Below are 15,052 nucleotides of genomic sequence, written 5' to 3' on the forward strand. Positions count from 1 at the left end.
TTGGGCTAATTATGAGTTGGATGCAGATGCATCCAAACAATAAAACCCCTCTAAAAAACACATTTTCCATCCATGTGCTGAGCAAGATGTGTCCAGAGTCTGTTCCAGTAGCTTATATCAGACGTGGACCAGATTCACTTACACCCAACCAGACCATAAGCAAGGAAAGGGTTAGGGTCTTGATAGCAAGAAACATATTTGCTATTTGGGTTAATTAAACTAGGAAATCAAACTCATGATTAATAGAGATGAGCGGGTTCGGTTCCTCGGAATCCGAACCCCCCCAAACTTCACCCATTTTACACGGGTCCGAGGCATACTCGGATTCTCCCGTATGGCTCGGTTAACCCGAGCGCGCCCGAACGTCATCATCCCGCTGTCGGATTCTCGCGAGATTCAAATTCTATATAAGGAGCCGCACGTCGCCGCCATTTTTCACTCGTGCATTGGAAATGATAGTGAGAGGACGTGGCTGGCGTCCTCTCACTTTGTTTCAGGGGGCTGCATATCTTTATTCTGGGGACCAGCAGTATTATAGGAGGAGTACAGTGCAGAGTTTTGCTGACCAGTGACCACCAGTATAATACGTTGTCTTCCTGAAAAACGCTCCATATCTGTGCTCAGTGTGCTGCATATATCTGTGCTCACACTGCTTTATTGTGGGGACTGGGGTCCAGCAGTATTATATAGGAGGAGTACAGTGCAGAGTTTTGCTGACCACTGACCACCAGTATACGTTGTCTGCCTGAGAAAAGCTCCATATCTGTGCTCAGTGTGCTGCATATATCTGTGCTCACACTGCTTTATTGTGGGGACTGGGGACCAGCAGTATTATATTTCCCCCCGGGAATTTGCCTCAATTGTCCTTGTGGGAGTGTACATCCCCCCCCTCGCCTGCGCGAACGAAGCCCTGCACCACCTGGCCATATGTATATCCGACATAGAACAAAAACACCCAGACTCTCTGCTTATAGTACTGGGTGACTTCAACAGAACTAACCTGAGCAAGGAGCTACCTAAGTACAAACAACAAGTCACGTGTCCCACTAGGGAAGGGCGCACCCTTGATCACTGCTACACTACCCTCAAGTCTGCCTTCCGGTCTATCCCGCGTGCTGCACTCGGCCTATCTGACCACTGCCTCGTCCACCTACTCCCTACCTATACACAGAAGCTGAGAGCAGTTAAGCCTGTCGTTAAGACTGTCAAGAAATGGACCAATGAGGCCAAGATGAAGCTCCAGGCCTGCTTTGACTGCACGGAATGGGGGGTCTTTGAAGCCTCGGCAACCGACCTGAATGACTTGACAGACACTGTCACATCCTACATCAGCTACTGTGAGGACATGTGTGTACCTACCAAGACTTACCGCATTTACAACAACAACAAGCCCTGGTTCAATGCCCAGCTCAGGCAACTTCGTCGAGCCAAAGAGGAGGCCTATAGCAGCGGTGACAGAGCACTATACAACCGTACTAGGAACTCTCTGACTAAAGGAATTAGGCTAGCAAAAAAGCGGTTCTCGGACAAGCTGACAAACGATCTCTCCACCAATGACCCCGTATCTGTATGGAAAGGAATGCAATCCATAACCAACTATAGGAAAACATCAAAGTCCACCGCCATGCACCAAGACCTTGCAGATGAACTGAACCACTTTTATTGCAGGTTCGCAAAAGAAGTCCCCTGCAACCCAAACAATCACCTCTACGATGCCCCGAACACCGACGGCCAACCCCAGGCACTGCAAGTCACCCAAGAAGAGGTGGAGGCATTGTTCAAAAGGACCAAAACCAGGAAAGCTCCGGGTCCTGACGGAGTGTCACCATCTGCCCTAAGAGCATGTGCGGGTCAGCTCGCCCCCATATTCACCAAGATCTTCAATAAATCGCTGGAGCTACAGAAAGTCCCTTCCTGCCTCAAAAGGTCTACTATAGTCCCGGTCCCCAAGAAACCCACTATCACGAACCTGAACGACTACAGGCCGATAGCACTGACGTCTGTGGTCATGAAAACGTTCGAGCGTCTGGTTTTGAATCACCTGAAAACTGTGACTGGCCCCAACTGGACCCCCTGCAGTTCGCCTATCGCTCGAATCGGTGTGTCGAGGATGCAGTCAACCTGGGCCTGCACTACATTCTACAGCACCTAGACATTCCCGGTACCTACGCGAGGGTCCTGTTTGTCGATTTCAGCTCGGCCTTCAATACAATCGTCCCCAGCATCCTCCACCCCAAATTACTTCGCCTAGGGGTCCCAGAAGCTACCTGTTCCTGGATAATAGACTTCCTGACAGATAGGACACAGGTGGTGAAAGCGGGGGAATTCACCTCTCAAGCGCAGTCCATCAGTACAGGGGCCCCTCAGGGCTGTGTCCTCTCACCCCTGCTCTTCTCCCTGTACACAAATGACTGTACCTCAGAGGCGCAATCAGTAAGGATCATCAAATTCGCCGATGACACCACCGTCATCGGCCTCATCAAGGATGGGGACGAATCGGCCTATAGACGGGAAGTAGACCGGCTGGCCCAGTGGTGCATCCACAACAACCTTGACCTCAACCCCCTCAAAACTGTCGAGATGATAGTGGACTTCAGGAAGAAGTCATCTAGTGCACCTCCGCTAACGATTGCTGACAGTGTGGTATCGCTAGTGGACTCCTTCAAGTTTCTAGGGACCACAATCTCCAGGGACCTTAAATGGGGGTCCAACACTGACGCCACTGTTGGGAAAGCGCAGCAGAGGTTGTTCTTCCTCAGGCAACTAAGGAAGTTCAACATCCCACAGAAGCTCCTCTTCTACACCGCGATTGTGGAGTCGGTACTGTGCTCCTCGATACTCGTATGGTACAGCTCCGCCAGCGCGAGGGACATATGCAGGCTCCAAAAGGTGGTCAGAACCGCAGAGAAGATCATCGGGGCCGACCTTCCCTCAGTCCAGGACCTGTACTTGTCCAGAGCTAAAAAGCGGGCAATGAAGATAGTAAAAGACCAGCTACACCCCGGCCACAGCATGTTTAACTTGCTTCCTTCAGGCAGGCGTTACAGGGCTGTCCCCGCCAGATCCACCAGAAGCCTCAAAAGTTTCTTTCCCCAAGCTGTCCGCCTGCTGAACTCCTGAACATTGACTGACTAGACGTACATGTAACTCACTTGTGTCCCTACGGTATACCTATCTGTGTAACTTTACTTGCCCCCCCCCCCCCACACACACACACACACACACACACACACACACACACACACACACACACCTGCTTACCTGTTACCTACTTGGCTGTTGTATAGCAAACCGAAGACAAATTCCTAGTATACGTAAGTATACCTGGCCAATAAAGCTGATTCTGATTCTGATATAGGAGGAGTACAGTGCAGAGTTTTGCTGACCAGTGACCACCAGTATACGTTGTCTGCCTGAAAAACGCTCCATATCTGTGCTCAGTGTGCTGCATATATCTGTGCTCACACTGCTTTATTGTGGGGACTGGGGACCAGCAGTATTATATAGGAGGAGTACAGTGCAGAGTTTTGCTGACCAGTGACCACCAGTATACGTTGTCTGCCTGAAAAACGCTCCATATCTGTGCTCAGTGTGCTGCATATATCTGTGCTCACACTGCTTTGTTGTGGGGACTGGGGACCAGCAGTATTATATAGGAGGAGTACAGTGCAGAGTTTTGCTGACCACCAGTATATAATATATAGCAGTACGGTAAAGTAGGCCACTGCTCTACCTACCTCTGTGTCGTCAAGTATACTATCCATCCATACCTGTGGTGCATTTCAGTTTTGCACAGTTTGCTGACCACCAATATATAATATTTAGCAGTACGGTACAGAAGGCCACTGCTCTACCTACCTCTGTGTCGTCAAGTATACTATCCATCCATACATGTGGTGCATTTCAGTTTTGCACAGTTTGCTGACCACCAGTATATAATATATAGCAGTACGGTACAGTAGGCCACTGCTCTACCTACCTCTGTGTCGTCAAGTATACTATCCATCCATACCTGTGGTGCATTTAAGTTTTGCACAGTTTGCTGACCACCAGTATATAATATATAGCAGTACGGTACAGTAGGCCACTGCTCTACCTTCCTCTGTGTCGTCAAGTATACTATCCATCCATACCTGTGGTGCATTTAAGTTTTGCACAGTTTGCTGACCACCAGTATATAATATATAGCAGTACGGTACAGTAGGCCACTGCTCTACCTACCTCTGTGTCGTCAAGTATACTATCCATCCATACCTGTGGTGCATTTAAGTTTTGCACAGTTTGCTGACCACCAGTATATAATATATAGCAGTACGGTACAGTAGGCCACTGCTCTACCTACCTCTGTGTCGTCAAGTATACTATCCATCCATACCTGTGGTGCATTTAAGTTTTGCACAGTTTGCTGACCACCAGTATATAATATATAGCATTACGGTACAGTAGGCCACTGTTCTACCTACCTCTGTGTCGTCAAGTATACTATCCAACCATACCTGTGGTGCATTTCAGTTGTGCGCAGTATATATAGTAGTAGGCCATTGCTATTGATACTGGCATATAATTCCACACATTAAAAAATGGAGAACAAAAATGTGGAGGGTAAAATAGGGAAAGATCAAGATCCACTTCCACCTCGTGCTGAAGCTGCTGCCACTAGTCATGGCCGAGACGATGAAATGCCATCAACGTCGTCTGCCAAGGCCGATGCCCAATGTCATAGTAGAGAGCATGTAAAATCCAAAAAACAAAAGTTCAGTAAAATGACCCAAAAATCAAAATTAAAAGCGTCTGAGGAGAAGCGTAAACTTGCCAATATGCCATTTACGACACGGAGTGGCAAGGAATGGCTGAGGCCCTGGCCTATGTTCATGGCTAGTGGTTCAGCTTCACATGAGGATGGAAGCACTCATCCTCTCGCTAGAAAAATGAAAAGACTTAAGCTGGCAAAAGCACAGCAAAGAACTTCTAAATCACAAATCCCCAAGGAGAGTCCAATTGTGTCGGCTGCGATGCCTGACCTTCCCAACACTGGACGGGAAGAGGTGGCGCCTTTCACCATTTGCACGCCCCCTGCAAGTGCTGGAAGGAGCACCCGCAGTCCAGTTCCTGATAGTCAAATTGAAGATGTCACTGTTGAAGTACACCAGGATGAGGATATGGGTGTTGCTGGCGCTGAGGAGGAAATTGACAAGGAGGATTCTGATGGTGAGGTGGTTTGTTTAAGTCAGGCACCCGGGGAGACACCTGTTGTCCATGGGACGAATATGGCCATTGACATGCCTGGTCAAATTACAAAAAAAAAATCACCTCTTCGGTGTGGAATTATTTTAACACAAATGCGGACAACAGGTGTCAAGCCGTGTGTTGCCTTTGTCAAGCTGTAATAAGTAGGGGTAAGGACGTTAACCACCTCGGAACATCCTCCCTTATACGTCACCTGCAGCGCATTCATCATAAGTCAGTGACAAGTTCAAAAACTTTGGATGACAGAGGAAGCAGTCCACTGACCACTAAATCCCTTCCTCTTGTAACCAAGCTCTTGCAAACCACACCACCAACTCCCTCAGTGTCAATTTCCTCCTTAGACAGGAAAGCCAATAGTCCTGCAGGCCATGTCACTGTCAAGTCTGACGAGTCCTCTCCTGCCTGGGATTCCTCCGATGCATCCTTGAGTGTAACGCCTACTGCTGCTGGTGCTGCTGTTGTTGCTGCTGGGAGTCGATCGTCATCCCAGAGGGGAAGTCGGAAGACCACTTGTACTACTTCCAGTAAGCAATTGACTGTCCAACAGTCCTTTGCGAGGAAGATGAAATATCACAGCAGTCATCCTGTTGCAAAGCGGATAACTCAGGCCTTGGCAGCCTGGGCGGTGAGAAACGTGTTTCCGGTATCCACCGTTAATTCACAGGCAACTACAGACTTGATTGAGATACTGTGTCCACGGTACCAAATACCATCTAGGTTCCATTTCTCTAGGCAGGCGATACCGAAAATGTACACAGACCTCAGAAAAAGAGTCACCAGTGTCCTAAAAAATGCAGTTGTACCCAATGTCCACTTAACCACGGACATGTGGACAAGTGGAGCAGGGCAGACTCAGGACTATATTACTGTGACAGCCCACTGGGTAGATGTATTGCCTCCCGCAGCAAGAACAGCAGCGGCGGCACCAGTAGCAGCATCTCGCAAACGCCAACTCGTTCCTAGGCAGGCTACGCTTTGTATCACCGCTTTCCAGAAGAGGCACACAGCTGACAACCTCTTACGGAAACTGAGGAACATCATCGCAGAATGGCTTACCCCAAATGGACTCTCCTGGGGATTTGTGACATCGGACAACGCCAGCAATATTGTGCGTGCATTACATCTGGGCAGATTCCAGCACGTCCCATGTTTTGCACATACATTGAATTTGGTGGTGCAGAATTATTTAAAAAACGACAGGGGCGTGCAAGAGATGCTGTCGGTGGCGCGAAGAATTGCGGGCCACTTTCGGCATTCAGCCACCGCGTGCCGAAGACTGGAGCACCAGCAAACACTCCTGAACCTGCCCTGCCGTCATCTGAAGCAAGAGGTGGTAACGAGGTGGAATTCAACCCTCTATATGCTTCAGAGGATGGAGGAGCATCAAAAGGCCATTCAAGCCTATACATCTGCCTACGATATAGGCAAAGGAGAGGGAATGCACCTGACTCAAGCGCAGTGGAGAATGATTTCTGCAACCCTTTGAACTTGCCACACGTGAAGTCAGTTCAGACACTGCCAGCCTGAGTCAGGTCATTCCCCTCATCAGGCTTTTGCAGAAGAAGCTGGAGACATTGAAGGAGGAGCTAAAACAGAGCGATTCCGCTAGGCATGTGGGACTTGTGGATGGAGCCCTTAATTCGCTTAACCAGGATTCACGGGTGGTCAATCTGTTGAAATCAGAGCACTACATTTTGGCCACCGTGCTCGATCCTAGATTTAAAACCTACATTGTATCTCTCTTTCCGGCAGACACAAGTGTGCAGAGGTTCAAAGACCTGCTGGTGAGAAAATTGTCAAGTCAAGCGGAACGTGACCCGTCAACAGCTCCTCCTTCACATTCTCCCGCAACTGGGGGTGCGAGGAAAAGGCTAAGAATTCCGAGCCCACCCGCTGGCGGTGATGCAGGGCAGTCTGGAGTGAGTGCTGACATCTGGTCCGGACTGAAGGACCTGCCAACGATTACGGACATGTCGTCTACTGTCACTGCATATGATTCTCTCACCATTGAAAGAATGGTGGAGGATTATATGAGTGACCGCATCCAAGTAGGCACGTCAGACAGTCCGTACGTATACTGGCAGGAAAAAGAGGCAATTTGGAGGCCCTTGCAGAAACTGGCTTTATTTTACCTAAGTTGCCCACCCTCCAGTGTGTACTCAGAAAGAGTGTTTAGTGCAGCCGCTCACCTTGTCGGCAATCGGCGTACGAGATTACTTCCAGAAAATGTGGAGAAGATGATGTTCATCAAAATGAATTATAATCAATTCCTCCGTGGAGACATTCACCAGCAATTGCCTCCAGAAAGTACACAGGGAGCATGTTATGGATTACAATCGATTCAAAATCATCATTACTGGTCTGTGACCGATGATGAATACTTTTGCCATCGATGGGGGAGAACCAGATGGTCCCCCCCCCCATAATTGGCACTAGGAAAGGGATTAAAGGGACGTGACCTTGTTGAAATGGGTGTGGCTTTGCATAAAGGGGCGTGGCATTGCAGGAATAGACTACCTTATACCCCAGTTTTGCAACCTGCACGCCCAGACGTTGGCCACCACAGGAAAAAAAAGAATCCTGATTCATGCCCCTTACATTATTTGTAATTTTTTCCTCCGCATAGTAATGCCCAGCATACATTATGCCACATACTGTAATGGCCCTTAGACATTATGCCACACACAATAATGACCATGACAGAATATGCCACACACCATAATGCCCCCGACACATTATGCCACAAACCGTAATGCCTGTGACACATTATGACAGGCATCGCAATGCCCGTTATTCATTATGCTACACACTGCAATGCCCCGGATACATTATAGCACATACAATGCCTGTGACACATTATGCCACATACTGCAATGTCCGTGATACATTATGCCACACACTGCAATGACCCTGAGACATTATACCACATACCACAATGCCCGCGATATAGTATACCACACACCATAATGCCTGTGACACATATCGCAATGCCCGTTATACCCTATGCCACACACTGCAATGCCCATTAAACATTATGCCACACACTGCAATGCCCCTGAGACATTATACCACAATGCCCGTGATTTAGTATATCACACACACCGTAATGCCTGTAACACATACCGCAATGCCCGTTATACCCTATGCCACACACTGCAATGCCCGTTATACATTATGCCACACACTACAATGTCCCTGAGACATTATACCACATACCACAATGCCCGTGATATAGTATGCCACACACCGTAATGCCTGTGACACATTATGACACACACCGCAATGTCCGTGATACATTATGCCACACACCGCAATGCCCATTACACATTAAGTCCTACAGTAAGGCTTCTAATTACTTTTAAATTACCTGCTCGTTGCCAGAGGTTTCATGCTTTTGGTTCCATGCACGGTGTCAGGGGTTTTCATGCTCAGGGTGTCATGCTCGTTGCCAGGGGTTTCATGCGGTAGGTGTTATGCTTGTTGCCAGAGGTATCATGTGCTGGGTTTCAAGCTTGTTGCCAGGTGGTAATATTCGTTGCCAGGGGCTTCATGCACTGGATGTCATGCTCTTTGCTAGGGGTTAATGCTTGTTTCCAGGAATTTCATGAGCTGGGTGTTGTGCTTGTAACCAGGGGGTAATGCTTGTTGCTAGGGCTGTGCTTCCAGTGCCACATATGCCCCCAGTGCCAGATATTCCCCCACAGTGCCAGGTACACATATGCCCCCAGTGCCAGATATGCCCCCCCCCCCAAGTGCCAAATATGCTCCCCCAGTGCCAAACATGCCCCACAAGTGCCAAATATGCTCCCCCAGTGCCAAATATGCTCCCCCAGTGCCAAACATGCCCCCCAAGTGCCAAACATGTTCCCCCAGTGCCAAATATGCCCCCCCAGTGCCAAATATGCTCCCCCAGTGCCAAATATGTTCCCCCAAGTGCCAAATATGCTCCCCCAGTGCCAAACATGCCCCCCCAGTGCCAAATATGCTCCCCCAGTGCCAAACATGCCCCCCCCAAGTGCCAAATATGTTCCCCCAGTGTCAGTGACAACTATGTTTGCCAGCAACTAGCTGTTATTTTGTAATAGGATCAGGTACTTGAAATGTATTGCAGTCAGTGCTGTTTCTAGCGGCGGGTCAGCCTTGCAATCGCATGGAGTGCCCGCCACGGCACTTTTCTGTGTCCAGTAAAGCTCCCAGCCTCCCCCCTCATCCATGTCATTAGTACTTCGTTTGGGGGTGGAGTTTCACAGAATGACATGTTTGCGTCGTGACATCATGATGCAAATGTATAATTTCGCGACACTCTGCTCCCCGAACGGAGAACTATGACAGGAGGCAGGGGAGAAGAGGAGCGGCTGGCTTCTCTGGCGGCCTATGGGGCGCTGTACACAGCCCAGGCCTGGCATTACACACCCTAGGACAACACACCCCTGGCCTGGCACTACACATCCCAGCCACCAATGGCATTACACAACCCTGGCATTACACACCCCTGGCACTACACACCCCTGGCACTACACACCCCTGGCACTGTGCATGACACCCGTCCCAGAGCATGAAACCCCTGGCAACAAGCATGACACCCAGCACGTGATACCCTTGGCAACGAGCAAGTAATTTTAAAGTAATTAGAAGCTTTACTGTAGGACATAATGTATCACGGGCATTGCAGTGTGTGGCATAATATGGTGTAAGGGGCATTACTGTGTGGGGCTTAATATAGTGGATTTTTTCCCCCCTCTGTGGTGGCCGAGGTTTGTTGGTGCAGGGTTAAAAACTGGGGTGTAAGGTATTTTCTTGTGAGGCTACGCCCATCTTGAACTAGACCACGCCCATTTTAGTGAGGCTACGTCCCCTCGTCGGGAGCGCAAAATTGTGTCTTATTTTTATATCTGTGTGGGGGGGGGGGTACATTTCTGATTGTTGATTGGGGGGTGGGGGGTGAAACAGCCCTGATTGCAGTCCTATAATATATTTTATTTCAAATAATTGAATGTAAAGCGAATTAAAATTTAACTAGTTACCAAAATGTATGCCATATACATTATGAGTGTCCATAAAAAAAACTATTTCACAAATGACATGTGTAAATAGAACTGCCTGGGTTGGATTGTCTCGCTAAATAAACACTTCTAAAACAATTTTTTATTGGAATTTTATCTCCAGTTTTAGTTTATTTTTCTCTGCCTAATACCTGTCCGACCGACATAAATTGTATCTGATGGCCTCACACCCATCAGCTATCAGATCTCATGGGCATAGACTCAGGGCCGTAGAGAGCATGGCCGGACCCAGGTAATGCAGGGCATGGCCTAATGTAAGGCGGTTACACCTCCTTACAAACAAAAGTAAAACAGAAATATAGTATTTGTGGCATTGCACATGCTTCATAGTTGGGCGCCGTTGTGCCCCTCAGCCAGGAGCAGATCAATGGTGCGGCACGATCAGGACCGGGCCCTGGTAATTAGTTCCCCACAGCCTTCCCCACGGTGTCACTGCATACACTGAGATATCTGCGTTCCTCCCCTTGGGAAGAGACATTTCCCCATTCATCTGCTGTGAAGGAACAGGGGAAATGTCCGTCAGGTGGAATCAATATGATTTACAGGTGGGCGGGATGCCGGCTGTCCATATCCCGACAGCGGTTTCCCGCCCACCAGGATGCTGGCAGCGGGGTGAGCGCAAAGAGTCCCCTTGCGGGCTCGCTGCGCTCGTCACCCTGCAGGCTCGGTGGCTCGCTTTGCTCGCCACAGGATCTATTCCAGCTCTGTGGGTGTCTTGGAAACCCACGTGTGGGAATCGTCCTGTTTTGCTGGTATTCTGGCTGGCGGTATTGTCGGCTGGTGGGATTATGACGTCGGTATCCTGACCGCCGGGATCCCAAGAGCAGGCAAATTGGACGCACCACCATCAATTGGCTGTGGCAGTGCATACACTGCCCAATGTGTCCGACTTGTAACTTCAACATATCACAGTGGACAGACATGCTGGATGATTGATATTATCGGATGAGTTGCGCGCATACATTGTACAATTATTTGGGTGATCTGACAATATCAGGCAGATCAGCCAGATAACTGTATAGTGTCTGCCCATCATAACCTTTAATGTATGTCACCAATCCCCCATATACTCCACTCTCTCCCACAAAAACACCCCATAAGCATATCAGAGCAGTGAAATTAATAATACTCCTTTCACACTGTTAACACAGATCCAAGCTGGGTTATTGAACATGGTTTCAATCATGTCACAGCTGCTGAATCCATGTTCATACTGTAGGCTCGACACGAGTGATTGCCTGGTCATCCCTTTCAGACTGCACCCGTGTCTCAATGCTGCCAGATCTGCCAGCACTTGGAGATGACATCATCTCCAAGCACATATGATCCTCCTCTCTGGTCCTTTTTGCATTGACCGTGGTTGCGATCAGGGTAGTGGACCCAGGATACACAACCCAGGTAGACCCTTTTACACCAAGACAGTATGGGTTTCCCTAGCAATGGGGGTCATTCTGACCCATTCGCATGCAGCGGTTCTTCGCTGCGGTGCGAACGGGTCTGGAATGCGTGACGTGCGCATTGCGCATGCGCGTCATTGCCCAGCGACCTCTGTCGCCGGGCAACGACGCTGACAGAGAAGAAAGCGGTCGCTGTGGCGACCGCAAGAAGATGGACAGCAAGAGGGCGTTCCGGGGCGTCAACTTACCGTTTGCTACCGTTTTCGGGGAGTGGCCAGTAAAATGCAGGCGTGTCCAGGCGAACGGAGAGCGGAGGTGTGACGTCAAAGCCGACCCCTTCATCGCTGGACCGGTCGCACAGGGTAAGTATGTCCAGGGCTAGTCTTGTTTTGAGTGAAACTTTTTAAGCATAGCAGGGCTGTACAAGCGTTCGCAGCCCGCTATGCTAAAATACACTCCCCCATAGGCGGAGATTAGTTGATTGCACCAGCAGCAAAAAATTGCTTGGTGCGATCAACTCGGAATGACCCCCAATATCCTAGGTCAGAATCTTGGTGTGAAAGGATTTTAACTAAAAATTAGCAACAGTAAGGGAGACGGGTTTGGGTAAAAGGCCACTAAGGTAAGGACTAATTTACCAAAAAAAACTGAGATCATACACAATAGAATGGCAATCTAAGTTTAACTTTGTTTTTTTTTTAAATGTAAAGAGCGAGCAGTGTAGAATAGGTGAAAATATGGAAAATAAGTACAATATATTACACTGCACGAAAACATTGCAAATGCATGCTTGGCAGCATTCCTGATTGCAAAAATGTGCATTATGTTACATCAGACCTCTCCACATGTCCCTTGTGTGCCATCAGATGTCTACAAATGCGCTTCATGTGCCATAAGACCCCTGCATATGGCCACTAATCTGTCATTAGACTCCTGCATCAGATCAGTACAGGAGACCATGCGAAAAATAAATAAATGGTGTTGACTATTTTTGTGTCGACCATTTCCAAGTCGAACTTTTGACCTTGTTATCCTTTTCTAATGTCTACCTAGTCCATGTCGACCTTTTGACCCTGTACACCTAATACATGTTGCCCATTAGTGGTCGACCTACTGACAGAAGACCTTTTTTGTGTAGATCTAATGATCCACCCAGCTGTGAATGCAACCAAATCTGCACATGGCAGGTGTCAGGGCCATCTTAATGTATAAGCACACCAGACAGCTGCCCCTGGCACCACGATTATAGGGGCCTTAGAGCAGGGGCAGACTGGGCCTGGTGCCTCCAGGACTTCTTGAAAGGCAGGTAGAGATGCTGCCCGGCTACTCGGATTGTGAATTACACACAATTAGAGCAGCCGAGTAGCATTCTCTCAGTGAATGGCTGTCAGCATGCGGACTGTTGAATTGCTGGAGCTATCCACCAATCAGAGTGCAGCATTCTCTATATGCTTCCCAGACTCCAGCCACAGTAAATGGCTGTTGACATGCTGACTGGTGGATGACTGGAGCTAGCCTCCAATTCGAATGCTGACAGCCATTCACTGTGTGGAAGAATGTGGAGAGATGGAGCAAGACAGCAGGAGGGGTAACTATATTTATATATTTTATATATAGACAGAGAGAGAGAGAGAGATTTATATATATATATATATATATATAGACAGAGAGAGAGAGAGAGAGGTTTTTTTTTTTATGAATTCCCATGAATGTGTGGGTAGGGGCCCGAGTGCAGTGCTTTGCCAAGGGCCTACAGTGCTGTCAAGATGGCCCTGGTAGGTGCAACACTTTTTTTGTGGACATGCACATTAGATATAGTTTGTGTATTTTATGCTATTCAAACGGAGGTATGTTCAACTCAGTATTAGCCCCAGAGTTCTTATTGTGCTTTAAGTTTAACACATAGTTAAAATGTAGATGAAAGGTCTAGGTGTTACCTGAACGGGTAAGAAAAGGCTACAGAGATAAGATCTGTGTCTGTCTGTGTGTCCGAAACTGCACACATCACGACTGCTGCTGTTTCTCCACTGTATGAACCACAAGTTCCGAAGGCAAAGATAGCAAAGAGCTGAGAGACAGAAGAAGAAGAAACAAGGTGGAGGGAAGGGGTAAACATAAAAGCAAAATACCTAAAAGCAGTATAGTAGGAATAGAATTATACAAGTAAGAATGTGCATGGGAAAACATTGGCCCTCATTCCGAGTTGTTCGCTCTGTAATTTTTTTCGCATCGCATCGATTTTCCGCTTAGTGCGCATGCGCAATGTCCGCAGTGCGACTGCGCCAAGTAAATTTGCTATGCAGTTAGGAATTTTACTCACGGTTTTTTCTTCGTTCTGGTGATCGTAATGTGATTGACAGGAAGTGGGTGTTTCTGGGCGGAAACTGGCCGTTTTATGGGTGTGTGTGAAAAAACGCTACCGTTTCTGGGAAAAACGCGGGAGTGGCTGGAGAAACGGAGGAGTGTCTGGGCGAACGCTGGGTGTGTTTGTGACGTCAAACCAGGAACGACAAGCACTGAACTGATCGCAGATGCCGAGTAAGTTTGAAGCTACTCAGAAACTGCTAAGAGGTGTGTAATCGCAATTTTGAGAATCTTTCGTTCGCAATTTTAAGAAGCTAAGATTCACTCCCAGTAGGCGGCGGCTTAGTGTGTGTAAAGCTGCTAAAAGCAGCTTGCGAGCGAACAACTCGGAATGAGGGCCATTGTACAGATGAGGCATCCCTCATCTTTGCCACTAGCCGCTGCAATTGCAAGTCGATTGCTGTGACTGGGGTGCCCGCAGCCGTGCTGGTGCACCACACAAGCAGCCGTGTTCCATAGGATTACATGGGTGCTTACGCTCCTGCGACAGAAGAGGAAGGACACATCTGTACTATTTAAATGATGGGTAATACCATCTCACATTTTCAAAACCACATGCCAGACAGAAAATTGCAGCCTTTAGTTTACAGGTCAACAAGAGATGCGGTCGGTCTCCCAGCCCCAACCCGTCAACACTAACCATAAATGGATCCTTCTGTATTGATTCAGTGGATATATCACATTCATTGTACTCAAGTGGGAACAGACTTAGATGATGGTAATAAACATGATATACATTGTGCAGACAGGAGTGTAAAGATGATGAGAGGAATGTAGATCATGTATTTCCATGTGGCTGGGGAGTAAAATAAAGTGTGTGTAATCCCATTGTATTCATATGATCTGAGATTACATTTACATAACATTGAGCTGTGCCTAGGACATTGTATATACCTGATGTCACAGAAGAGTAATAATTTGTCAGAGCACATATTTAAAGGGATTCAACCAGGTAAAGGGGGTTTAGATCTGAATCCACCC

The 15,052-nt window shown here is 48.1% G+C and overlaps 1 protein-coding gene across 1 annotated transcript in view; it reads right to left on the reverse strand.

Moving 5' to 3' along the window:
- SYPL2 (synaptophysin like 2) overlaps window positions 1-15,052 on the reverse strand; it is a 39,336-nt gene that overhangs the window by 5,181 nt on the left and 19,103 nt on the right. The window contains exon 3 of the mRNA XM_063955206.1: window positions 13,645-13,775. Within this exon, the coding sequence (XP_063811276.1) occupies window positions 13,645-13,775 (131 nt within the window). The remainder of the gene's footprint in view (window positions 1-13,644; window positions 13,776-15,052) is intronic.

This window comes from Pseudophryne corroboree, chromosome 2, assembly GCF_028390025.1.
Source record: "Pseudophryne corroboree isolate aPseCor3 chromosome 2, aPseCor3.hap2, whole genome shotgun sequence".
Lineage (NCBI taxonomy): Eukaryota > Metazoa > Chordata > Amphibia > Anura > Myobatrachidae > Pseudophryne > Pseudophryne corroboree.